This window comes from Zootoca vivipara, chromosome 15 (genome assembly GCF_963506605.1).
Source record: "Zootoca vivipara chromosome 15, rZooViv1.1, whole genome shotgun sequence".
Taxonomy (NCBI): domain Eukaryota; kingdom Metazoa; phylum Chordata; class Lepidosauria; order Squamata; family Lacertidae; genus Zootoca; species Zootoca vivipara.
The window spans coordinates 35371598-35399587 of record NC_083290.1 but is presented as its reverse complement, the minus strand read 5'-3'; the positions used below and the strand labels follow the sequence as shown (position 1 = coordinate 35399587).

Genomic DNA, 27990 nt, shown 5'->3' with positions numbered 1-27990 from the left:
AGTTAAAAAAAATAGTTGACAATATGGTGGTAAAAATAACACCAGACATTCATTTTCAATCCATGATATACCATCTCTACCTCTTTCTGAATGGCACCTCAAACTCTTCATGCCAAACTTTAAAAATCTATCTTTCCATCCTTCTCCACCAAAGAGTAATGCTTGACTGAATTCAGGCCATTTCACTATACCACCAGGGTTTAAACTCACTTTTCAGTGCTTACAAACACATTTTCTCTCCCTCCTTTTTGCAAGTTTGGAAAGGGTTGGAAGGGATCTTGAGTAATCTAGTCCACCCCTTCTGAAATATGGGGATCTCAACACTATCACTGCCCTTAGGATACACATACATTTGAGTACAAACGCCTGACTGGGAAGGAAACACAGGCTATGCCCTATCACGGAAGCACATGTGTGTACTAAGGGAAAAATAAGGAAGGGGAAGATTAAAAGTACCAACGTTATATAGAAGCCTTTAGCAAACCTTAAGATTGGATAAACAGTTTAAGAGGGAATTTACTTCCTTACTAAAACCATTCTGTCCATTTGAATCAAGGTTAAAGTGACTCAGATAGACATTTGCTGGCTATGGAGCCTAGTCCAAGTGGAGAAATAGATTTTTAGTTGCTGTGGTTCTTAGCTCACCCAAGGTGTCCCCTTTTAATACTCACGACCGATCCTTTCAGTCGAATCCCGTTGTCTCCAGCTTCCAACTGGTTCCTAAAAAAAAAAAACAGCCTTGTCCCTTTAAACGTTGCTTCGTCCTGGGGGTCCCGCTTGGACTCTCAATTACTACCAAGTGCCTCAGGTCCTGAGGTTGGTTTACCCCCCTGCAAAAGAGGCAAGGGCGCGCTGGGCTCCCCTTCCTCAGTGAACCCGGAGCTCAAGGCAAAACTGGGTCCCTTCGTGGTTGCCAAATTGTTGTAAAATTTAAGCTGGTTCCTATGAACCCAGAGAAATGGATCCTGCCCAGGGAGAGCCCAAGGATCCAGGCAAACAGACGAATTTAAGCGTCTCCTGCCTACCAAATAACAGAGACCAAACCAGGACATACGAAGCAAGGCACTTTTATTTTTGCTGTTGCAACAGGGTCCTTCCTCTCACACAGGAGAACAAGGAAGGAACCCCAAACAAAGGTGTCCTGTCCTTAAAAAGAAATTTGAAATTGGTTTCAGCCCACCCCCCAGAAGCATCATCCATATGTCACAGAAGGGGTGTAGCCCAAGACCCCCCCTCCCTAGATTCATCATAGGTACATCATGAAAGGGGAGGTCTGGTGGCAGGAATCTGAGCAGTCTGGACCCTGCCCCCTGCCCCCAAAACCTAATCAACAAAATTGAGAGATATTTACATTTCCTTGTTTCCCAGCCAAGTTAATCACACCCTTTTGTCTGGCACTCAGGTATCAGGATGCCAGGGTTATCATTTTAATTCCTGAGACAATGAGAAGGTTCCCCCCCCCTTCTTCCTTGCAGAGGAATGCCAGGTCTGAGAGAGTCAAAATGGTGTCAGTCAGGCCTATCTTCCTGTGCTGCTTCAGACATGTTTCTGTACATTCATGTACATGTTTTATGAACAATTATTATATATATATATGACCTTAAAATTCTTATAACATTGCTGATAATAGATTTCTACCTCATCTGTCACTGAGCTATAGTGGTAGAGAAAGCACCTGGTATTTTGAGTTTTTGTCATGTCTGCTTGAATGATGCATATGGAAATTATAATGGGTTGGATCCAGATTTAGGCTGCAATCCTAGCTTTACTTACTTGGAAGCGAGACCCAGTGAATTCAGTAGGACTTACTTCTGATGAGACATGGAGTTGTGTGGAGTGCTAGTTCTACCCAGAGTAAACCCACTGGAGATAAAGGCCATGACTAACTTAGTTTCATTAATTTCAATGGGTCTACTTTGAGTAGAACTTAGCTGGCTTCTGCCTATTGTTAGGAGTGGACTGTAAGTAAGTTAAACTTAACCCCCACTGAAGTTAATGGGACTTAAGTAATGACTAATTTGTTCCATTGATTTCAGTGGGACCTAAGTTCAACTAACATAGTCTGGATCCAATCCAGTGTGTCTTCCAGGTATACAGATCATGCTCCCACAAGTAGCATGAAGAAACCTTCCACATGTTGTTTCCAGGACATTAGAATTCTGACTCCAAGCGCCAATGAATTACATGGTTGTAATGAGCATGCACTTGTGACTGTGGGGTAGTTTAGCCTGGCAAAAGGATGCATTTGTGGCAATGGCAGCTTGTCTTGAAAAATAGCCTTTGGAGGTGTCATGCACCCAGAGTCAGGCAGCAGTCAAGACTCAAAATAAGAGACTGCAGACTTTCCACCCCAGGATCCAGACCAGGGGTAGTGTCAGAGACTGGGCAGAGGAGGAATGGCGGAGACCGCCTCCCCAGCTTGACCCTTCCATGGAGCGGAGGAAGAGGAAGACAGTTTAGATTTACAACAGGGGTTTGAGGGAGGTCACAGCTCAGAGGCAGATGAGGGGGAAAGTTGGGAAATAATGGGAGAGGAGGAGGAGGAAGCACAAAGGGGGGGGGGCGACAGCTGACGGACACAGTGTATTAGAAAGCATTTCAGACCCCCCCCCTCCTAGAACCTGGTGAGCCTTAGAAGTAAGAGAGCAAAGAGCTCAAAGACAGAAGGCACACAGCAGCACCCATAGGATAAACAATGAGAATAATGAATGAGAAAGTGGGAGAGACGGGGTGGATATTCACTAGGGACAACGCCATTATCCAAGAGGCTGGGTCATGGATAGGCAAACTAAGGCCCAGGGGCTGCATCCGGCCCAATCACTTTCTAAATCTGGGCCGTGGACGGTCCGTGAATCAGTGTGTTTTTACATGAGTAGAATGTGTCCTGGATACCTGTCTGGCTATTTGGAGAGTTTGCATTCAATTATATGTTTAGCTTAAGATGTATGCACACATTGTTATAGTATCCATACACTGAAGGTGTATGAACTGCAGCACAGCAGCAGATGGCAGTAGCTTCTATGGATTTAATATTATATATAGATTTAAACTCAACCCAGCATTAGCTTCATGTGCAAAAAAATGCCTTTTTCAGATGCAATCTCCTGCCTTGCAATAAAGAATGTGTTAAAATACTTACTGCCGGTTCAAATGAAAAAGTGTTCTCTTGCCAAGGTTGAAATTGCTTCTTCCCCCACCCCCCTTTCCAGCACAGCTTGTGCAATCTTTGCCAGAATATCTTTATGGAAAGCTTTTCCTCATGATATCTCTCTTTCCAAACCACACTACATTGCATATGCTCCAGTTGTCCACATTTCCTGGAGTCAGTCCCTGGTACATACAGTGAGGGGGGGAAAGTATTTGATCCCCTGCTAAATTTGCCCATTTGCCTTCTGACAAAGAAATGACCAGTTCATTATTTTAATGGTAGGTTTATTGTAGCTGTGAGAGACAGAATAACAACAGGAAAAACCCCAGAAACCCAGAAGACAATCTTATTTGGCTACGAGTGATCACCAAAGAAGAAGAATACATATACGTATACAGTGGTACCTCGCAAGACGAAAGTAATTCATTCCGCGAGTTGATTCGTCTTGTGATAATTCCGTCCTGCGAAGCGCGGTTTGCCGTGGCAAAAAATAAAACACCGCCGAAAAATCTTCGAAGCGCGGCCATAGAAAACTTCATCTTGCGAGTCACCAAAAACATCGCAAAACGCTTTCATCTTGCGAGTTTTTCGCCATGCAAGGCATTCGGCTTGCGAAGTACCGCTGTGTATGTGTGGGTGTGTGGGTGTACCGGTATGTGTTTATATATATGTGTGTGTGTGTGTGTGTGTGTACATACCTCAACATCCGAACGCTTCAACTTCCAAAGGTTTCGACTTTTAATGAGGGTGAAAGAGGAGAGCGCAAAATATGGTCTGAAGCTTAACATAAAAAAAAAACCTAAGATCATGGCCACTGGTCCCATCACCTCCAGGCAAATAGAAGGGGAAGAAATTGAGGCAGTGAGAGATTTTACTTTCTTGGGTTTCATGATCACTGCAGACGGTGACAGCAGTCATGAAATTAAGACACCTGCTTCTTGGGAGAAAAGCAATGACGAACCTCAACAGCATCTTAAAAAGCAGAGACATAACCTTGCCAACAAAGATCCGTATAGTTAAAGCTATGGTTTTCCCAGTAGTGATGTATGGAAGTGAGTGCTGGACCATAAAGAAGGCTGATCGCTGAGGAATTGATGCTTTTGAATTATGGTGCTGGAGGAGACTCTTGGAGAGTCCCATGGACTGCAAGAAGATCAAACCTTTCCATTCTTAAGGAAATCAGCCCTGAGTGCTCACTGGAAGGACAGATTGTGAAGCTGAGGCTCCAATACTTTGGCCACCTCATAAGAAGAGAAGACTCCCTGGAAATGAAATTGCCAGAATCATGACTGCCTGCACGCAAAGAGCTGTGGTTAAAACATCTGAGCTAGAAAAGCTCCAGAGTTAAGATAAATTCAACAGTGTAAATAGGTTTTGATGGTTGCAGTAATAATGGAATACTGAACGGTATTTGTTGTTGTTTAGTCGTTCAGTCGTGTCCGACTCTTCGTGACCCCATGGACCAGAGCACGCCAGACACTCCTGTCTTCCACTGCCTCTCGCAGTTTGGTCAGACTCATGTTGGTGGCTTCGAGAACACTGTCCAACCATCTCGTCCTCTGTTGTCCCCTTCTCCTTGTGCCCTCAATCTTTCCCAACATCAGGGTCTTATACCGAATTCTAATTTCGGTTGCTGTTGCTTTCAAAGTCTACGGGGGAAGGAAAACAGCGGCGCTCTCTCGCGTCACTTCCGGCCGGCGTCTCTCTGGTTTGGCGCGCTTTCTTCCCGGGGTTCCCCCCCCCCCGGTCCCTGTGGAGGCGGGAGATGCCTTCGCCGCTCGCTCGGTGCAGCGCCGGACTCCCGCGTTTGCAGAGGTGACTCCGTTTTCTCCCCGAGGGAAGAGGAGGGCTTGGCTTCGTGGGGCGGGGAGGGGGAGACGCTTTGCTCCGGGGCCGGGGCGGACTCGGGGTCGCCGGGAGGGTCGCCTCGGGGCGGCAGCTGGTCGCCTCGGGGCGGCAGCTGGTCGCCCGGGCGGCTTGAGCGGCTGTCCCTGGGCACGAACGGGCAGGAATACCGCCGGGGAAGCCTTGAGGTACCCGTGAAAAGGCGGGCAGGCTCCTGCCTGTCGTGTGTGTCGCCGCTGTGCGTGTGGCTGCAGGGACTTTGCAGGTGGAGGTTTCATATATATATAAAGGTACACACACACATACACTCACGTGTATATGTGTGTGTGTGTGTGTGTGTCTATATATATGTTTCACACACACACACACACACACACACACACACACACACACACACACACACATATATATATATATATATATATATATATATATATATATATATATATGAGAAACGTTTATGTTCATAGAGTACTAGAAAAAGGCTTTCCCTTGTGAAGTTCCCGCTTGCCTTGTGCGCAGTTTATGTTTATTACTTATTTATGATTTCCAATTTTAAACATTTCAATCATTTCACCATCATTTTAACATTTCAAAACTCATCTTCCTTCCCCCTCTCTGCGGTTCCTTAAATTGAGCACAGTATTAAATTTATTACAATAACCCAGGCCTGTGTGGTGCAGTTTCATTTATTAATTTATGAATGAATGAATGATTTTCAGTTCTATGTATTTCAATCATTTTAACATTACAAAACGCGGCTTCCATCCCCCTCTTTTGCGGTTTCTTAAATTTATTGCAATATTAAATTCATTACAATAACCCTGACCTGTGTGGTGCGCTGCTTCTGTTTATTATTTGTTTATGTATTTATTGCGGTTTTCAGTTTTATACATTTCAGTAATTTTACAATAATTTAACATTTTGAAACTCAGCTTCCTTCCTGCTCTCTTTCTGTGGTTCCATATCTTTTTTTCTGTATATCCAAATGAACTTAATTTGCTCATATAATCATCTACTTTGAATACAGTCATAATTCGGGTTACAGACACTTCAGGTTGCGCGCTTTCGGGTTGCGCACCGCGCCGAACCCGGAAGTACCGGAACGGGTTATTTCTGGGTTTCGGCGCATGTGCAGAAGTGCTAAATCACGCATTGCACTTGTGCAGAAGCACTGAATCGCAACCCGCGTGTGCACAGACGCAGCACTGCGGGTTGCGAACGCTGCGGGTTGCGAACGTGCCTCCCGAGTGTCCACTGTATATACTCTTGTAAAACTGCAGGTTGTTACAATGATCATGCCAATATCCTTATCTGTTTATAGTTTATCTGTAAACCATTTCCATTCTTTTATAAAAAGTATTTCTTACTTTTCTGGTAAGCTTCGCCATTTCTGCATATTCCATATGGTTTTTTATCCACTCTCCTTTTAGCATTCTTTTCTTGAAAGTGACCCATATTGTGAACTTTGGAGATTCATGCCATATCATATTATGGCTGTGTTCGCACCATACATTTAAAGCGCATGACACCCCCCCCCCCAAGAATTCCGGGAACTGTAGTTTGTTGAGGGTGCTGGGAATTGGTTCTGTGTGAGGCGTAAACTATGGTTCCTAGGATTCTTTGTAGGAAGCTACCGTATGTACTTTACATGCATGATGCGCACCCAGCCAGTGGGGTTTTTTAAATATTTTTTTTATTAATTTCCACATTTAAACAACATCATATAAACCATAAGAAACAAATGCAGTTAAAATAAAAATAGAAAATAAAACATTTTCACGCCATATTCAATCCATATTTTGGGAATACTTGAGATTCCTTGACTCCCCTCCATTTCCTCCCCTGCTTCTTTTATAGTATCCTATACAGTGGTACCTCGGTTTATGAACACAATTGGTTCCGGAAGTCTGTTCATAAACTGAAGCGTTCATAAACTGAAGCAAACTTTCCCATTGAATGTAATGGAAAGTGGATTAATCCATTCCAGACAGTCCGCGGAGTACTTAAACTGAAGCGTTCATAAACTGAAGCAAACTTTCCCATTGAAAGTAATGGAAAGTGGATTAATCCGTTCCAGACGGGTCCGCGGAGTACTTAAACTGAAATGTTCATAAACTGAAGCATGGGTGTAATTGCTTCCGGAAGTCTGCTCATAAACTGAAGCGTTCATAAACTGAAGCGAACTTTCCCATTGAAAGTAATGGAAAATGAATTAATCCGTTCCAGATGGGTCCGCGGCGTTCATAAACCGAAAATTCATAAACCGAGGTGTTCATAAACTGAGGTTCCACTGTATTATACATGTCTATAACTTATTTATCCTTAATTATTTCCAATTTTAAACATTTTCCTTAATATTACAAGTGTTTTTAAAAACCTGCTATTGTATTAACTTCTTTACATTGCTTGTGTAACTACGCAATAAACATTTCCCATTTTTTAAATATATATTTGTTGTCTTCTTGATTTCTTAATCTTCTAGTTAATGTAGCCATTTCAGCATATTCCATTCATTTAAACTGTCAATCTTCTTTAGTTTGGACTTGTTCTTCTTTCCAATGTTGAACTATGGGCGGCTGTTGTTGCATACATAAACAAATTTTATATTCTTTCAGTATATCCATTCCAGTTATACCTATTAAGAAAGCTTGTGGGGTTTTTTTAACAAATGTTATTTTTAACATTTTTTAAAATTAATTATAAAACATTTTGCAAAAACTTTTTTTAACCTTACATTGCCACCGCATATGGTAAAACGTACCTTCTTCTTCTTTCACTTCCAGCCCTTAATATCTTTTGTCTTATGCATTTTTGATCATTTAACCAGAGTTAGATACCACCTGCACATTATTTTCATATACTTCTCCTTAAGAGCTGTACATGCTGTAAATTTTATATCATTTCCCCATAATCTTTCACAATCTGTCATCTGTATATTACGTCCAGCCTGTGAGTTTTTTGTATTCTTTTGTTTTGCTTTTTTGCATTGGCTTTGCAAAAAGCACTGCATGGATATATGATAATGTGGTATCATAATTATTGAATAAATAGTAACAATAAATCGTTGTTTCCCCTGTCTCCTGCAGAAGCATGCTGTGTAGACCACTAGGCCTGTAGCCCCTCCATAGACCATGTTCTCAGAGCAAGCTGCCCAATCGGCTCAGAGCCTCCTGACCTCACCATCTGCAGTGGCTTCTACCTTCGACCGCGTGCCTGTCTCCACATATTCCAACTGCTCCCAGAACTTCAGGCTCGGGGAGCGGACTTTCAGTCGACAGTATGCCCACATCTATGCCACACGCCTCATTCAGATGAGACCATTGTTGGTTGAAAGAATCCGAAGCAAATGGGGTAAGCTTGCCATTGAAACGATGCTCTACGGTTGTGGTGATGACACTTCCAAACAGATCTTTTTTTGCAGGGGGTGAACAGGCAAAGAATAGACTCTCAATATATTTGCATGAATACATGCATTCACCACTAGCATAAGAGAAGAGTGCTGTCGTTTATAGTTCGCTCATTATCAAGCCTACCTAGTGGCAGTGAAGGCAGCAAAGAAGGCTGCCTCATTATGTCGTCCAGCAGGAGGTGATAGAACCAACGGTAGCTCGCTGTGACTTGTTTGCAAAGCATTCTTGAGGATAAAATCACTTGCACCCACCAAGACCTTGGCTCTGCTGTTATAGCAGATGAATCTCATGGGGTGTCCAGAGCACAGCCCACCTCTGTTGTGTTGGATGAGTTTCAGTTGGTAAGGCTTGAGGATGATGTGGACAAGGTGTTCGGATCAGTCAGGGCGGCCACTTGCACTCTAAACACTTGCCCTTCTTGGCTGATAAAAACCAGCAGGGAGGGAACAGCCGGCTAAGCCAGAGAGGTGATAAATGCCTCTTTACGAGAGGGGGTGGTCCCTGCCTGTTTGAAGGAGGCAGTGGTAAAACCACTCCTTAAACCTTCCCAGGATTTGGAAAACCTAATTAACTCAGGGCCCCTATCTGGACAGGGATAGCCTAACTACTGTTGTCTATGCTCTTGTAGCCTCAAGGTTAGGTAAAGGTAAAGGGACCCCCATGGGGTCACGAAGAGTCGGACACGACTAAACGACTAAACAACAACAACAACAAAGGGGCCCCTGGCCATTAGGCCCAGTCGTGACCGACTCGGGGGTTGCAGCGTTTATCTCACATTATTGGCCAAGGGAGCTGGCATACAGCTTCCAGGTCATGTGGCCAGCATGACAAAGCCACTTCTGGCAAACCAGAGCAGCACACGGAAACACTGTTTACCTTCCCGCCAGAGCGATACCTATTTATCTACTTGCACTTTGACGTGCTTTCGAACTGCTAGGTGGGCAGGAGCAGGGACCCAGCAACGGGAGCTCATCCCGTTGCGGGGATTTGAACCGTCAACCTTCTGATTGGCAAGCCCTAGGCTCTGTGGTTTAACCCGCAGCGCCACCCGCATCCCATAGCCTCAAGGTTAGATTACTACAATTTACCTCCATTCATTCATTAATTGCACTGCTGCTACATGCCTCTTCATAACACGCCCACAATTTCCCTAAAACCCTAAAACCAGGATAACAACTGTGGATAACAATTGATTTCACACACTTCTCCCTCTCCTCTTCCAAATTGGTACAACAACACTAGGTGCGTTTTACCCAGGGTGGATTTGATTTAAATCACGATTTAAATCACTAGTCAGTAAGGCTTGATTTAAATAATAGTTTTCTACATAAAGACTAATTCTTGCTGGTACAACTTTAATATGCTAGTAGATGAAGATTTTTAGAATAACAACTTTTCATATTAGTTTTTTTTATCCCCAGTTTAATAGGTTAATCATTCATACTGTATTTGAACAACTTTTCTGTTGTACTTAGGAAGGAGAAAAATAATCATTACATTAATAATAACAAATTAAATAGATTTATTCAACTGAAACAATAACATTACAGCATATGTTATTTGTTTAAACAAACATCCATGTTTGTTAACTAATTTGGCTAAACAAAAACAATATATATATATTTTAAGAAACTTAGACTGTCAGCCCAGCCTACACACGAAAAACTTAAATACTGTCCACTCCAAACAATCAGAAAAATGTTGTTTCTATTCTATTCACTGAACTTCTGGAAACTTAGCACTGAAGGGGTTGATTCTGCATTCATAGGTTTGTAGAATAGGATTAAGGTCTATTTCTCAACTCTGTTTATGTTATAACATTTTTGCTGTGAAGAAGAGGCATGTGATCTCTGCTGAGTCAAATTCAGTTTTGAGAACTGCAAAAGTAAACCAAGCACCTGTGATAATATCTTGTTATAAGAATTTTGAGGTCATGTAGGCAGAGAAACTGCCCAATAATCTGACAAAAACCTCTGGAAGAGCATGACATTGTGAATGGATTAATGGAATTTATTTACCAAAAAATTTAAACATATACAACCTTATTCTATATAATTAAAAAAACCTAATCTTTATTTCATGATGGAATAACCTTTGGATGGTAATATATTTTCCTCAAAAAGCATTTTATTTTAAAAAATCTGATTTAAATCAAAAAAATCCAATTTAAATAAAAAAAATCCGAATTTTTTATTTTTTATTTAAAAAATCATTGATTTTTATCCACCCCGGTTTTACCTGTGTTAAGACTGTACAAACTATCACAAAATTGCAGTATGCTTTCAAGTTCTCCAAAACTCTTCATCAAGCAAGATGTTTCACAAAGCAGGTGGTGAGTGGAATGAGGGGTTTTTCTTTTTTAAAGTACAGCAATTAGCCTGGCTATTGCAGCCAGGAAGCAACTCATTTCTGAATAAACACATTTTGGAATAAGATTGTTAAGTGGTTTAAAGCTACATACTTTCACATACCTAAGCCATGATTCCGACCATGAACCTTATCTTTGAATTATTACTTTGTTCCTGTTGGGAGAAATGGCTTGCTCTCTAGCCAAGGGATTGCAATGTCTAGCACTCCAGCTATGTCGGAAAACGGCTGATATTGCCAAATTGTAGCATGGAAAGATTTGCTAACAGTGTCCAAATGTGAGCTTCCATGAGGCAAGTTCAATTCAAGAAGTGAGGTGTTTCAGATGCTTCTGTTCCGTCCCTAAATAAATAAGGAAAGAACTGGCAATTTTTCTTAGCGAGAGGATCATGGTCTTGACTATTAGAAAGCTAACTGTTGCTCCCATTCCTGTAACAGGTTAAACTCTTTAGCCTGGTGAACTACCAAAAAGTCCCTGCACCTCATTCATGCAAGCAAACCAAATCCTGCCCTTGTTTTGGGGGAAACAGCTCAGGCTAATGTCACGATAAATCTTTAAGTCTTTGAGGTGTCATAAGACTCTCTCTTTTTGTTTTGCTATAATACCCCCCAAAATACAATCCTATGTAAGTTTATTGTGTACAGTGACAAGAAAGCATGGATAGGATTGCAGCCTAAGACTATACACAACTATAAATTATGACCTATAAAGCTTTAAACAGCTCAGGACTGCAATACCTCAAGGACCTCCCCATATGAACTAGCCTGGACCCTGCAGTCATAACCTGAGGCTCTTTTCGTGTGCCTCCTCCATGAGAGGTCTGGAGGGTGGCAACACAAAAAGGGGGGCTTCCCATTTATGGAATGCCCTCCCTGGGGAGGCTTGCCTGGTGCCTTCTTTTCATATGTTTAGGCACCTGGCAAAAACATTCCTTGTTTCCCAGACCTTTGGCTAATTAAACAAATTCATTTTAAAGTTTGTGGGTGGGGGTATTGTTTTTTTTGTTTGGTACTATATTATGTATTTTTGTGTTTTTATATTGTAACCCACACCCCGTGATCCTTGGATAAAGAGTGGTATGGAAATATAATAATATCCCTTTGGAGAGAATGCAAAGGGGGGGGGGAAAGAGTCATTTCAAGTTTTAGATAGGGCAGGGGTGGCCAAATCCCAAGAGAATGTGATCTACTCACAGAGTTAAAAACTGGCGGCTTTTTTAGGGGGAAGGAAAGCCCCATTTCTTTGGGGTTCAGGGCAAAAATGTTGAACTTTTTTAGGGGAATCAAAGTTGTTGAGCTTCTTTGGGGGGGAGCCAGTGATTTACTAGTGATCTACCACAGACATCCAGTGATCTACCAGTAGATCACGATCTACCTGTTGGACGTGCCTGAGATAGGGCATTAATGGAATTTTCACTGGCAGTCCACTAGAGTGCAGCATTTACACTTGTTTCCATGAAATCTTGTAAATTTCAACAGGGGACGTTAAAGTTAGGGTTGCCTGGTCTGCATACGAAATGCAGTGCTGGTTCTGTTGGTGGTTCGGGGTTGAACACCAAACTTGATCATGGATATTTTGATCCAGATGTTCCAAGGTGGGGAGAGATTCATGGGATGATCCTCCATGCAACTTTTACTCTCTCAGAAAGCAGGTGGGATTAACATGTGCTTCTGTTCATATTTGGTGAAACACTTCAGTTAGTAAGAATGCAGTGTTTAGGCCAATTGCACATGGAGCCTTGGATCCAGCCATCCAGCCCCTTGTTTCAAGAGTTTCTCAGTTTGCTACTGCTGATTGGCCGGGGGGGGGGGGGGGAGAACCCTGATGGTCGCTTTCCACCCACACAGCGATGTCCCCCTCTACTACTACTACTACTACTACCACTACTAATAAATTTTTATTTATACCCCGCATTTCCCGATTTGAAAACCGGGCTCAGGGCGGCTAACAGCAAATATGAAACATTAATTAAAAGCGACTTTAAAAACAGCATAAAATACAACATAAGTATAGCATCCATGTCTATAAAATTCAAAAAAATTCAAGGTCATTTTTTTGGGGGGAACCCAGTTCAGTAAACGTCAAGTAATCGCCAGGGCTAACTGGCCAAGTTTGGTCCTGCTAGGGCCAGCAAGGAGACCAGGGAAGAGTTTAAATGTGGGGTCCCAAAAGGGTTTCTTCATAGAAAAAGAAAAGGGAAAAGGGAATGGAGGATCAGGCTAATTCAAATTGAAGGCCAGGCGGAATAGCTCTGTCTTACAGGCTCTGCAGAAGGGGATCAAATTCTGCAGGGCCCTAGGCTCGTGGGACAGAGCATTCCACCAGGTCGGAGCCATCACTGAAAACGCCCTGGCCCTGGTGGAGGATTGTCACAGAAGGGGGCGTTGTGACTACTCTAGAGTAACGATTCTCCACACCGTTGCCTTTTCATGCTTTTATTAAGTGCAGGCTATTTACAGTGCTAGAGCTATACAGGATACATGTTTTCAGTCTCACACAGAACCCTGGAGTGGAGGTTCCCGCGTTTTCTTCCAACATAAGAGACGGGGCATTCCAAATCTCCTCCCCGTTTCCTCCGGCGTAATTCCGGAACCGGAGGGAGGCAGGCTCTCCTTTCCATGTTTTCCTTCTCCCCCTCTTCCCCCCCTCTCTCTTCCTGTCTCACGTGCAGCAGAGGCTCTGCCATCCTGCCGGAGCCCTGTCCCCTTCTTCCTCCTCCCTCGCTGGAATCTTCCCCCTCGCTGCTGACGCTGGTGCTGGAGGAGGAACTACTACTCCTCAGGATGGAAGGGGGGGGGTCTCTGTACCTTTTGTCCCTTACAAGGATAATCTGGCTTCTTTAGGGCCCAGGGCCCTTAAGCTATTATTATTCATGGACCTTAAGGTCCTCTGCGGGATATACCAGGAGAGGTGGTCCCGTAAGGACGAGGGTGACTAGCAGAAAGAGAAACACACACAACCCTAACATACCGTCCCCTCCACCAGCTGTCAAGTTGGGATTTGCACTCTTAGCTCCCGTAAGAAAGCCACACGTCTAATCTGCCTTTGCTCTCTCGAAGGGAACAACGTTACCGTGAAGAAACTCTGTGAGCTGCAGCCGGCAGAGAAATGCTGTGTGGTGGGGACGCTCTTCAAGTCTATGCAGCTTCAGCCTTCCATCCTGCGGGAAATCAGCGAAGAGGTAACGCGAGGGTGAACTTGAGCTTTTAAAGCTGTATATATGAGACTATGGAGCCAACTTAGGTATTACGGAGTCGAACTGTTGGTCCATCTGGCACAGCAAAGCCTGTTCAAATCAGTAGGCGAATCAGGAGGAAGGCGGGATGAATTGTCACCTAGTCACCCCATAAACAAATCAGAGCAGATGTTCAATATAGACCGGGCATATCTTTGAGCCTTTTACTGTACATCACTGACCATGAAACAAGAAATACTCCTTACAACTGCGTTATAGATTTACTGTGGACGAGGAAGCAAAGGAATCTTCTTGAAGTGTTCCTTTAACTCAGGCTTCCTCAACCTCGGCCCTCCAGATGTTTTTGGCCTACAGCTCCCATGATCCCTAACTAGCAGGACCAGTGGTCAGGGATGCTGGGAATTGTAGCCTCAAAACATCTGGAAGGCCAAGGTTGAGGAAGCCTGCTTTAACTGGATCTTTCGGCATATGACGCTTTCTGTATTTTAAATTATTCATTCCTCTATTAGCACCGATCAAAATATTAGGTTAAATTGTGCCTTGGACAGAAAGTCTTTGCTTCATAGCAGTAACAAAGGAAATGCACACAATGTGGTTTTTAAAAACTTGTATGTTGAAAAATATTTTCAAATCCGCTGACGGCATCTTGGCAAGTTTTAAGCAGGTAAAGCTTTTCCATTTGTGGAGACCCAGGGGTAAGCCACTATAAAAAGGTGTCATCCAGGCAGGAGTGTCCCCTAAAGCAGTAGTTCACTCTGGGACTGGAGGAGAGAATCTTGCAAGAGAAGAGGTACTAACCAGGATGTCTTAGGAACATAGGAAGCTGCCTTAAACCAAGGACTTCATGCTTTGCTCCTATTTTCTTCCGCTTGTTATATCCCACGGTTCCATTTTATCCTTACAACAGCCCTGTGAGCTAGGTTAGACTGAGCTATGGGAAGGGCTGTAGCTCAGGGGTAGAGCACCTGCTCTGCATGCAGAAGGTCATAGGTTTGATCCCTGGCATCTCCAGGTTATGTCCACTGTCTGAAATCCTGCAGAGCAGCTGCCAGTAAGCATAGACCGTTCTGAGCTAAGGTAGCTTCCTACATTTCCTACGCCTGCATCAAGGTTATCCTCAAAACAGTCCTGTGAGTTAGGTTAGGCTGAGAGACAGTGATTGGACTCCCAGGCCCTGGTCTAGCACTCTTAACCCGTACCGCAAACAGGTTTTCTTTTGCAGAGGTGGCTCTCTTGACTTTGCTACCCTTTGGCCCTCATTGTCCCCTGTATACTATTTGGCCTGACTGGGAGAAGAACCCAGAGAGCTGCCATTGGTCCACCTCACACAGCATCTACAGTGACTGGCAGCTCCTCTCCAGGGTTTCAGAAGGAGTCATTTCCCAGATCTACCTGCAGATGCCAGGGATTGAACCTGGGCTGTTCTGCATGCAGGCCAGCTGCTCTGCCTCTGAGCTACAGCCTTCCCCCAAAAAACATTTGCTTTGCGGCTTGCAGCTATCAGTCTTGCTGAATCAGCATGCCTGGCTGGTCCCTGGGAAAACAGTCCCCCATCTGGAAGCCTCCTTAATTCTGCTGGCAGCATGGGTCAAGCCTTTAGCGAGAAGCAAGGTCCTAGCTAGCTTCGGAAGGACGGTTGTTGAGTAATAACTCGCCCTGATAATGAACTCCATTCAAGCAGCACTTCATGATTGCAAACACATGCTTCTGGAGCCGAACCACCAAAGCTTGGCTGGAGGAAGTTGCTGACCAGATGAGTAACATCACTTTTGGATATGTTTCTAAAAATCTTCTTTACTTGCCACGGTCCCGGATGCCAGCAGCCGTTAGAGGGGAAACAGCTTATGAATTATTGTTTGCGCATTCTATTTCCCATTTGGAAAATAAGTACTGCTTGTCATAGGATGACTTTCCCTGGATGGCATGCTCTCTTCGTTGTTGTTGTTGTTGTTGTTGTTGTTGTTGTTGTTGTTGTTGTTGTTTAGTTTGTATGACTCAGTGCTGGAGACAATGAGCCCACACAACTCCTAAGGCGCAGTGAATGCATTATTCCAGCCCATCTGGTCCACATATTCTAAAAGCATTGAGTGCTTAAAACTGCAATGGTTGCCTGGGAAGGATTTGCGTGGGAAGGCACCGAAGGTTGGTGGTGTATCACCGAAGATTCCTCATTTGATCTCCAGCCTCTCTAAGGAGAGCTAGTAAAGACCCCTACCTGATGTATCACTGCTGGTCAGTAGGGCTGGGTGATATATCAATATATCATCCAAAACCAGTTTGAAGTCCATATTGTGCTATCGGTTTCATAATTTTTGACCTGGCAATATGTCGTGAATCATGATGTATGTGTGTGCTGTGCAGAAATCACAAAGGGGGGGGAGCTGTGAAGCCAGCCAGTTCTTCTCTCAGTTCCTGCAGGGGGCAGCGAACCACAAAAACAGGCACTGGCAAAAATCACGCTGTGGGAAAAGCTGGGAAGAAGCCAGTGCTTCTACATAGCTCCATCTTTATTTCAGACATCGTGATAAATTGGTATATCACGATGTTTAGCTGGTGATATATCACGATGTTGTAAACCAGATATCGCCCAGCCCAGCTGGTCAGTGTAGGCCGGGGGGTGACTTAACCCACAGCTCATGGGCCTGATTCTGTTCTCCAAATTTTTTATCTGGCTACCAAAGATCCAGCTAATCGTTGCAGTGGCAGCAAACCTATTTCAAAAAGAAAAAAACTCTGCCCAGCTCAGCACCATTATGGAGCTGCCAACTGCTGCTTTCTCAGTCATCAGGTTGATCATATGATGATCAAGGCTCTGATCCTTGCCACTAATGAGCTTAATGCTGAACTGAGATTCTCGGAGCAAGGCCCAGCTTGCAGAATGCCGTTTCTGAAGCGTCTTATGCAGGGGGAGGTGGTCACAAAGGTCCCGGGGTTCAGGACCATGAAGGGCTTTAAATATAAGAACTTTGGATGATGCTGGGGTTGCTGCAAAGCTATTTTCCTGCCTGAGACTAGCTTTACATACGGTAGGAACATCGGAAGCTGCCTTATACTGTTACACCAGTGGTCGATCTAGCTTAGTACTGATGACACTGGCAAGGGTTTCAGGAGAAGTTTCCCCAGCCATATGTGGAGACACTGGGGTTTGAACCCAGGATCTTCTGCATGCAAAGCCAATGCTCTGCCGCTGAACTTCGACCCTGTATACCTGAAGGAACGCCTCCACCTCCATCATTCAGCCTGTAAACTGAGGTCCGGCTCTGAGGGCCTTCTGGCGCTTCCCTCATTGCGAGAAGCGAGGTTACAGGGAACCAGGCAGAGGGCCTTCTCAGTAGTGGCGCCAGCCCTGTGGAATGCCCTTCCATCAGATGTAAAAGATATAAGTTATACAACCTTCTGTAGACATCTAAAGGCAGCCCTGTATCGGGGGAGCTTTTAACGTGTGGTGTTGTGTTTTTGTATATTCTGTGGGAAGCTGCCCAGAGCGGCTGGGCCAAACCAATCAGATGGACTTGGGTACAAAACATTGATGATGAGCTATCACTCCAGAACTGTGTATCCTCTGCTACTTCCTCACATCTGATGTGTCGCTTGCTTGCTTTCACAGCACAATCTGCTACCACAGCCTCCTCGCAGCAAGTATATCCACCAATCAGATGAGCTGATCTTGGAAGACGAGCTGCAGCGAATTAAACTGGAGGGAGCAATTCAAACTGACAAGCTGGTGACAGGTAGGATGTTTTGGGGCAGGATAGTCATGGTAATGAGACCAGGGCATGATGTTCAAACCAACAAGCCACACAGCAGCACATAGGAGTGCAGGATTCATCACTAACCCTGTGCTCTTACCATTCTCCCTAATTGGCTTATATGGAATTACTAGGGCCAATAAATGTTGCTGCTTGGGACAAAGGTCAAAATGATGCCCCACCCTCATCCCATGAACAGAATCTGACTTTATTGGCAGTTGAATCTTACTGAAGCGCTGTCCCCGTGTATGAAAAGAGCAGCCCATAGTATTGGGGCAGTGTTAGAAACTGAGATATGAAAGCTAGGAGCTAAATGGCACCTCATACCTAGGTTATGGGAGCAACAATGGAATGTCTAGGCATGCTTTTTAATAAGAAGAATACAAAGCTGCTAAGGAATGAACTGCAGCTAAAATATTACGTTCATTTTTCACATGGTCTTGTCCTTCCCCTGCCCACCCCCCAAATATTCTTAAGAGGCCTCTTCTCCAGTCTTCAGAGACAACAACTGCCAGCATTCAACCATTTAATTAACATGATTCTCTGAATCCTGGGAAGGGCGTAGGATTCTAGCATAGTGAAGGAAACACTCCTTGGCCTCCGTGGCTCTTTTTGAGATATCTTTTTACGGAAAGGAGCGGCAGTAAAAAGCTTTAGAAAGGGCAAGCGAGCTTGTGGTGCAACTGTAGGTGAGCAGCTTTCTGTGGAAGGCAATTTAAAAAAAACACAACACCCCACTGTTTTTACACAGAAGACACTTGATAGGTTGAAGAGAGCAGAGCGAGACCATGCTATGAAAGGCCATGTGTTTCCCACACATCATGAACTATGAAGGTCTATGCATTGTTCAGGATGGGCTAGCGTTGAACTGTTGTAATTTTGGCTCTTTCTTCTGCTGGGCCAGGAACCATCCTCGCTGTCTATGGCTCAGAGACAGATGATGGCAGATTCCTTGTTGAGAATCACTGCTTTGCAGATATGCCCACCCAGCTGCCCATGATGGGGCCCAGCACAGACAGGTAAGACTGCCCAGAAGCTTGTCGTTGGGGCATAAGAGGAGCATCCAGCCATTCGGCAAACTAAAATAGTTCCTCCCCACCAAGCCTATTCATACATACGTTTGTGTATGATGCAGCTGCTTCTGCCCTGTGCACTTCAGTTTTGTCCCCACTAGAATTGGATCCTTGGAAAGTTGACTATAATGGAACTATCCCTCGGTCTGGAAAAGATTAGCTGCCCCTGACTTACATCATGGAAGGTGCAGGTGGAGTGCCAGTTCTTTTTCATGTGTTCTAGTCCAGCTCTTAGGGCATTCTGTAAAGGGGGAGCTCTCGAAAAAAATCCACATTTTCAGGGTGCAGAATTGATAAAGGAGCTTTATGATCAGTCTACGCACCTAGTTTTTAGAGTAGGAAAACAAGAAAAAAATATTTTGCTTTCTTGAATTGTCCTAGGCATAGCAGCCAACTCCTAGAGGCCTAGGTGCCTCCCCCCCCCCCGCCCAATTAAATATTTGAGAAAGCTTCTTTTGCAAAGGGGGAAAGCTCCATTTTTTTTAGGATCAGCTCAAAGTTGTGCAGCTTTTTTTGCAAATGGGAAAAGCCCCGTTTTTTGGGGGGGGGGGTCCAGCTCACAGTTGTGCATCTTTTTTTGCAAAGGGGGAAAGCTCCATTTTTTTAGGATCAGCTCAAAGTTGCTAAGTTTCCTTGCAAATGGGGAAAATCCTGTTTTTATGGGGTTCAACTCACAGTTCTGCAGCTTCTCTAGGAAAGGGACCCATTTCTACAGTTTCCAGACAGATAATCTAATCAGCCAGTCACATGTCTCCCTCTGCAGACAACAATTGAGGCCTATGCAAGGGGCTGGGAAGGGAGCTAGCTCTCTTATCTCCCTCCCTGATCTCTTGCAATCAGCTGCTGAGCAGGTTCCTTTCAAGGAGCTCAATCCCTCTTGTTAGCCTTTAGCTCTTTCTTTTTTAAAAAGAGCACGATCCAGGGACCATGCATTCACCCCATAAGACGCACAGACATTTCCTCTTTCTTTTTAGGAGGAAAAAAGTGCGTCTTATGGAACGAAAAATACGGTAAATGGTTAGTCATTTTTCTAAATGTATTTGGGGGTGAGCACAGGTAGGCATATGCTGAATGATGCTTGAATCTGAAAATCTTTCGGGATGGTTGTGCATTGACAGAAAGTTAACATCTTTGCCTGGAGGAGACAAGGGTCTATAGTTTTTAAGAAAAGGTTTTAAGACCACTGCTTTCCAATGCTTTAGAACTGATTCTGCTCTCGTAACGTCATTCTTTTGCTTCCATCTTTATTGGATTCTCTCAAGTCTAAATTTGGATTTTTAATGTTTCTTAATGCTTTAAAGTGTTTCTTAATGCTTTAAACATGTTTTAGGACTCCTGTACGCCACTTCAGGGGCTTACGTTTTGGTTGGGAAGCGAGATATAAATAGCAAAAATCAAATTAAAGTAATCAAATCCCACCCACCCAAAAATTATACATATAGGAAATTAATCCCATCCTGGATATTTGAGTTGCCAACAGCGGTGAATTTATGGCTGCATGATAAAGAAGCTTTTCCCACCCTATCAATACCCAAGTCTGCCAGTTTATTTCCCAGGTCACTCTCAAGTTGATATCTACTGATGTTCCAAGCCCATTTATTTAGCCTGTTTGGTTAGGCAAGCTGCCTAATTTCTTTAGGCCTTGTTGCACTCCACATCAGAGTCTGCCTTTCAGGTCTGATATGGACTACCATCAACCCTAAGCATTGGCACTCGGTGGTGCTAATGGGAGTTATAGTTCACTTAATTCGGAGGGCACCAGGCTGGTTATTCCTGTGTGAACCAGGCCCTTTAGTACAGTGGTACCTCTACTTATGAATAACTCTACTTATGAATGTTTCTACTTACGAATGGAGCTCCGTCTGCCATCTTGGATGCGGTTTAGATAGGATTTTTTTCTACTTACAAATTTTTAGATAGGGTTGCTTCTACTTACGAATTTTTTCTCCCAATGCATTCCTATGGGATTCGACTTACAAATTTTTTCGACTTACAAATGTGCATTCGGAACACATTAAATTCGTAAGTAGAGGTACCACTGTATAGTGGCACCAGTAATTTTGAGCACTGTCCTATTGAAATCAGGCAGGCGCCTACAACCCTGATATTTCGGCACACCCTGAAAACGTAATTGTTTTGCCAAGTGTTTATAATTTGATTTAGTGTTGGCCATTTCTTCTGCGTTTTAAGATTTTACAATTTTATGGTTTGTTTTATTTCATAATTTTATTTATTTCACAAAAATGTATATACTGCTTGATTGTAAAGAAAAACGCTAAAGCAGTTTTGATGTTATTATATCATCCACCTTGATATTTTTATGTGTTGGTGGTTTGTAAACATTCTAACAAATAAATAGACCCTTGGCTTATGGAAATCTCAGGAGGAGGAATTGCTCTGCTCTGTTAGGTTGTTGAGATTGTATAGGGAGTGTTTTCAAAAAAAAAATTGTAATTTTTGAGGACAAACAGATTTTTCTCTCTCCCTACTTAGTAAGGCTCCCCAGAAGCCAAACATGGGCCATTTGTGCCCTAGCATTATTAATTTGCATTTTATTTATTAAAAAAAATCTATACCCCACTTTTTCCCTTTCAAAAAGAGCCTCTTATAAAGAGCCCAAACTAGCAATAAGGTAGTTTATGGAATTTGCTGTCCTGGGCTCCTTTGGGAGGAAGGGTGGGGTGCAAATCCAATAAATAAAGAAAATGAGCACAATCAAAATAGCGTTTAAAAAGTAATGTCTTCAGTTGCTGTCAGGCGGCAGAGGAACCAGCCTCCATGGCAGGTTGCTGGGAACAGATACGACAAGGAAAGGTCCTTACCATCTACTTTTTATTCAATATTTACAGAGAGAGGGTTGGAAATGAAGCCTCTTGGAATAATGGCGTTGCCCCAAGTATGTCTCTCCTCCCCTTCTCCCCCACTTCATCATTCATCATCCCTTCTAAGGGTGGCCCTTAGGGCCCTTTGCTTCTGAGCCCTTTGCTCTCCTACTTTTAAGGCTCACCAGGTTCTGGGAGACGGTGGGTCTGGAATACTTTCTAGTGATAACGTGTCAGCCAGCTGCCCCGGGTTTGCCCTCCTTGCCTCCCATTATCTCCCAACTTTTCCTCTCATCTTCCCCTGAGCTGTGATCACCCTCAAACCCCTGTTGTAATTCTGAACTGCCTTCTTCTCTGGAAGGGTCAGGCTGGGGAGGTGGTCTCCACCATTCCCCCTCTGCCCAGTGCCTGAGAGTTGCCTATGGAACACAGATAGATGGAGGAAACTAACCTAACCTCTCGGCCATGCTGGTTCCTCCCCTGCCTGCCTCTGAAGCAGGCAGCTCAAAGCACCCAAATTCAGTGGCATGACTTGCGTCTCAATCACTCAGCGGTTGGTTCTTCTTGTGCCTCCAGGTTTGTCTTGCTGGTGTCTGGCCTCGGCCTCGGCGGCAAGAGTGGAGAGAGTCTTCTGGGCATGCAGCTCCTGGTGGACATGGTGACGGGGCAGCTGGGAGCCGAGGGAGAGCAGTGTAGTGCATCTCTCATCTCCCGTATCATTCTGGCAGGCAATTTGCTCAGCCAGAATACTCAGAGCAGGGACGCCGTGAACAAGGTGAAGACCTAGGGTGCATTCTGCGCGGGCCTCTTTAATGCTCTGCCTTTCTTCCTCTCTGGAACTTGAGCCTTCCCAGGCGGTCTCCCATCCAGGCACTGACCAGACCGAGACCAGCTTAGCTTTAGCAAAGTAGCTATTCCAGTGCCTTCAGGCCAGGCCCTGAGCCCAACGGTAGTGTTGCTAGGAAGCAGTTGACTCAGTGCTTCCAAACTAAGGTTGCATGATGCATTTCTTTTTTCTTTTTTAATAATTATTTTTATTAAAGATTTTCTTGGGTTACAAAGGTAGTGCAATGTCTCATATATTTTTTTCATGCATCATTTTTACACATCAATTTTACTTGTTGAGACATTATGAGGCAGGGGGACATGATGCATTTCTTGCGGCAGGGAACTGATAGCCAGATAAATACGTAGATCCAACTCACAAGGTTATGCCATCATAGCAAGCAATTCAATTCATTGTGTATAGCCAAAGACCTTCACAATGAACAACACAGGACAAAAGCAAGGCATTCCTCTAAAATCACACAACGTAAGCCAATAATAATAATAATAATGATAATAATAATAATAATAATAATAATAATAATATATTTACACCCTGCCCATCTGGCTGGGTTTCCCCAGCCACTCTGGGCGGCTTCCAACAAAATATTAAAAATACAATAAAACATCAGACATTAAAAACTTCCCTAAACAGGGCTGCCTTCAGATGTCTTCTAAAAGTCAGGTAGTCTACAGCATGACAATTTAAAATTACAATGCATGAATGTAACAAGAGTGAAGCTTATTAGCTGCCACAGCAAATTTGGCTTCCAGGTGTGTAATTTGTAGATATTTATTGGCTATGAGTTCAACTGTCAACTGTTTTCTGCCAGCATAAGGATTTTTGCTTGCACGACATAACTTCCACCATCTCATTCCCCCCCAATGCCCCCAAAATCTGTCTTTGGGGTTCCCCCAACCCTCTCTTTTTATTTCTTTATGTTGTGAACCACCTTGAGATCTGTGGATGAATACAAATTTATTCACAATTATTCACAAATTTAATAACTAAGTTAAATAAATGAACATTTTATATTTCCTTCATAAACTAAGTACAGCCATCAGTGGCTGAGTTATCCCACTAGATCTCCCCATCCCATTAAATCTTTCATTCTCTCTCTCTCTTCTTTGGCTGATCTTCCTGCATGATCTCATTCAGGCAAAGTACCTGACCAAGAAGACTCAGGCTGCCAGCGTGGAAGCTGTGAAACTGCTGGATGAAATCCTACTGCAGTTGAGCGTGAGTGCTATTTTCAGGTGGTGGTCAGGATCTCTCTCAGTGTAGGGTGAAGCCCACGTTCAGGCCTGGCTAGCAATTTCTCGGTCAAGGAAGAAAAATAATTAGAGCTTATTTCATGTTGCTGCTAAGGTATTAATATTAGGCAAATCAGTACTAAATACTTTCAAGGTTTAGGTATATATATATGTAGAAGGTGCGTGTTTGCTATTCCACACCTTTCTCCACAACCGCTTGCCCGATAGCCCTCAATTTTGCCCACAACATCAGAGTCACATGTGGGGTTCACATGATGGTTATCACATGTAACCATCCACTTACATTGACCAGACGACACACCTAGGACAGGTAGAAACCTGGATTTCTGTACAAAAAAAGTCCTCCCTCCAGTGGACATCCGGGGAAGCTGGGAAATAGAAGGCAGAAGGGGTTGCAACACAGCGCCCTTTAGCAGCGGCTACACTGGTACTACAGCTACTAGGCCGTAAGGAGGCTCGCCTTTACGGACTAGGCCGAATGGAGGTTTACCTTTACACTGTGACATGCTCCAGATAATGGACCCTGGTGAACAGCCGCAGCATCTGAACCAGCTGCAGTTTCCAAGTCACCTTCAAAATCAGTCCTGCATGCAAAACACAGTGCAGTAATCTGGATTTAGTGACTAGGCTACATGGTGTAGAGCTATAGGATTGTCATGCTCAGTGGTCCCTCTGAGCACATGCTGAGCCCAGGAATTTGTTTTCAGTATCAGAACTGAGCTCATGGTCCTGCTGCACAGAAATCCACTCCTGGTTTTCACCGTAAGCTCCCTTCACCTCAGTAGCTTAATTTCCAATGGGGATTTTTTTGGGGGGGGGAGCTTTTTGTTGTTGGCTGTTGTTAAACAATTGGGATTCCATCATAAAGGCTGGTCTACTGCAGTTCAGAAATATACTGGTAGATCCCAGTCAACCCACTGCTGTCAGAGCCTAGCTTCTTTCCTTGTTGCCTCTGCCCAGCAAGGCTGACTGCTTGCCCACTTTGCCCTTACAGATGTCTGTACCTGTAGATGTGATGCCTGGTGAGTTTGATCCCACCAACTACACATTGCCTCAACAGCCGCTGCATCGCTGCATGTTCCCCCTCTCGAGCGCCTACTCTACGCTGCAGCTGGTGACCAACCCCTACCAGGCCAACATTGATGGTGTCAGGTAAAGGCAGTTTTCCTAACTCTTAAGGAAAGCTCTGCTGCTGCTAATCAGCATTGTTGCACGGGCACTTTCAGGTGTTCAGAGCACTTCCATGTGTATTGAGCCACCGTGATCTAGGGGTCTTCTGGGTGACCCCCAGGTGACACAAGGACTGCCATTAACTTGGGAAAGGAGACAGGCGCTGTGAGGTAACTGATAGTCTGGGGAAAGTGGGCTCCACTTTCTTACACTCTGCTTCCTGTGAAGCTTATTGAATGGTGTCCGGCCGGTTGCTGCCTCTCAGCCTACCTCATAGGGTTGTTTTGCAGATAAAGAGAGCAAGGGAATTTGGGAACTCATATATGCCACCCTGATTCCTTGAAGAAAGTGTATTAACAGACTCGTTGGTAAGAAATTCAGCGCATGGTATATCCGTCTTCCACCTTCCTTCATGGACTTCCGGTCACCATACCTGTCCAATCTAACCATCCCAAAATACAGACGAGCCTTTACGCTGGCTAGACTGGACATGCTACCCTCCGCCGTCCTTGAAGGTCGATTCTAAAAAACACCATACCAGAATCGACTATGTCCCTGCGGAGTTGGCAGCGTGGAGACTGTATCACATGTACTCCTGTCCTGTCCCCTATATAAAGACCTCAGGGATGAGATCATCACACCGCTGATATCCGCCATTTCGGGCTGCCCACCCGAGGATATACTGTTTTTTCTCCTGGCAGACCAGACTGCCCAGACAACAGAGAAGGTAGCCAGATTTACTGAGAGGGCCATGAGACTGAGGGCCGCCAGCTGAAGGACAATAGCGCCTCTTGTGTGAGCATACAATTAAGATCTCATCTGCTCCATTTTAATTGTGTCATGCTGAATCCTGAGACAGCACATTTTATTGTTATATATAGCATTTTTCTTTTTTCTTTCTTTTCTACTAGGATATGTAATATGAATCCTTTGTTGCAATGGCCTGTAGGCCACGCAAATAAATAAAGTTTTACTTACTTACTCTTTGGTATTCTAGGGTTTGATTCTCCATTCAGCTGTAAACAGTTCCACTTCCCTCCTCAATTTTAGGTTTTTAGGGACTTCGGGCCAGAACATCAGTGACATCTTCAAGTATAGCAGCATGTCTGACTATCTAGAAATTCTGGAGTGGACCTTACGGATTGGGCATCTCAGCCCCACGGCCCCAGACACACTTGGTAACTTCATCAAGGGAACCTCATGCTGTGTGGTGATCCAGCTAATTCCCTATTTTTTATGGGGGGGAGAAACCCATTTTTATTTCAGTCGGCTTTATATGAATAATTTCTGTTACAATTTTATATTGATTGCTTTTTAATGATTGTGTTGTTTTCGTGATCTGTGGGGGGGGGGTTGCCCCAAATTATTTTTTATTAATTTTCCAAATTATTACAAATCGAACCAAATTACTTTAATACAATTTCTTAAAATCAGGTTTCCTGCTCCTTTTGCAAAATATATGTCGATCCTGACATGAGCTGCTTTGGGTGTTCTGTGAGCAGAAGAGTATATGTATAGGAATGAAATACCTATATATGAATGATAAAGAATTTACTGGTTGGTTTCCCTCTCTCCAGTTTTGGATACGTGATAGAAATCTAGCCTTTTAAAAAATGGGTGAGGAAGAAGACAGTGGTCTTCTGCTAGCAGCAGTTATCTTTAACATGTTTGCTTCTTTCCCCAAAACACGTGATTTTGGGTTGTGTGTATTGATGGTAAGGTCCTACCAGCCACAAAAAATCTTGGGTCCTTCCAGATTTTCCAGTTTCTCTTCTCTTTTACTTCTATCTGCTGATGAGCCATTCCTTTAAAGGCACCCATTTCCTTGTTTTTCAGGCTGTTACCCATTTTACAAGACTGACCCTTTCATCTTCTCCGACTGCCCTCACATCTATTTCTGTGGGAATGCACCGTCCTTCAAATCCAAAGTTGCTGAAGGTAAGGCAGTAAAAACCTGGCTCCCAATAATGGTCCAGACCTTTAGTCTGTATCCTTTCCGACTTGAGACCTATTTAAAGCTCCTTCATTCATAGCGAGTTCTGCAATAATGCTGCCGTGTTTTCACATCAGAGTTTTGGTCCTTGTTCACTCTTGTGCAACTTAAGACCAAAGAAATGTATACTGGGATTATAGGATAATCTTGGGACGTTGTGTGTGGGTTTTTTTTAACCAGGCGCAAAGTGCTCTCGTAATACAAATTGAGTTCTGCTGGAAAATTTGCCTAGGCAAAAAAGGCTGCTCATAGCCACTCTTATGTATTGGATCTCATACAACTATATCACCGGGCAGGTTCACCCACAACTTGTGTACAGGCCCAGTAATTTTTTGGAGAGCAATGTGATGTGGATGGGATGGTTGTTTCTGTTTAATACCTTCATGTTGAAGTAATAATTCTATTGAATTTCTATCCACTTTACAGAGCCATTACAGAGAAGTACTTCTGTTCGTACAAGGACTTCCCGCAGAGCAGGTGGAACTTCCTCTCCTCTTCCCATGCCCCACCTAAATCTGTTCTGGGGTTTCTCCAAACCCTCTGGAGCAGATTTGGGGAGGGCACAGGGGTGTGCAAGAATGTGGGGAGGGACTGCTCCCTTGCACAGCCAGCTGCCCTTACCCAGAACAGATTTTGGGGGGGGGCATGGGAAGAGGAGAGGAAGTTCCACCTGCTCTGCGGGAAGGAAGCTTGCTTGTTCATTCTGCTCAGTATTGTCTATTCTGACTTCCAGCAGCTTTCCAGGATCTCAGGCAAAGTTCCTTTATTTACGTCCCTTGCAGCTTCATCCTTCTTAACTGCAGACGCCAGGGAATTAACATGTTACCTTATGCATGAGCAATGGACCACAATACCAGGTCCTTCTGATTCATTTCATTAATTAGCTTTCCTTTTCCTGCCTCGCCAGGTGCTAACGGTCAGAAGGTCTTGCTGGTGACCCTCCCTGATTTTGCCACCACACAGACTGCTTGCTTGATCAATCTGCGTGACCTCACCTGCCAGCCGGTCAGTTTCTCTGCCTTTGGTGCCAATGAGGAGGAGGAGGACGAGGAGACAGGAATGGAGACTGGACACTGAGAGATATGTTTGATATCTTTCTTCTTCCCTGGAGCT

General features: G+C 44.1%; 1 protein-coding gene across 1 annotated transcript; it reads left to right on the top strand.

Annotated features, from left to right (window-relative positions):
* Positions 1 to 4856: 4856 nt before the first annotated feature.
* On the top strand, positions 4857 to 27972 carry POLD2 (DNA polymerase delta 2, accessory subunit). Its single transcript, XM_035139153.2, has 11 exons — positions 4857 to 4963; positions 8083 to 8347; positions 13834 to 13955; positions 17578 to 17701; positions 18624 to 18738; positions 22191 to 22389; positions 23599 to 23679; positions 24709 to 24866; positions 25935 to 26062; positions 26721 to 26822; positions 27785 to 27972. The coding sequence occupies exons 2-11, from the start codon at positions 8128 to 8130 to the stop codon at positions 27952 to 27954; spliced, it is 1419 nt and encodes a 472-aa protein (XP_034995044.1). The 5' UTR covers positions 4857 to 4963; positions 8083 to 8127; the 3' UTR covers positions 27955 to 27972.
* Positions 27973 to 27990: the final 18 nt, after the last annotated feature.

Excerpts from the sequence above, each read along its gene's own strand:
- POLD2 (XM_035139153.2), top strand. The coding sequence starts at position 8,128 with ATGTTCTCAGAGCAAGCTGCCCAATCGGCTCAGAGCCTCCTGACCTCA. Across the intron at positions 13,956-17,577 it reads TGCGGGAAATCAGCGAAGAG|CACAATCTGCTACCACAGCC; the intron begins GTAACGCGAGGG and ends TTGCTTTCACAG. Across the intron at positions 26,823-27,784 it reads CAAATCCAAAGTTGCTGAAG|GTGCTAACGGTCAGAAGGTC; the intron begins GTAAGGCAGTAA and ends CTGCCTCGCCAG.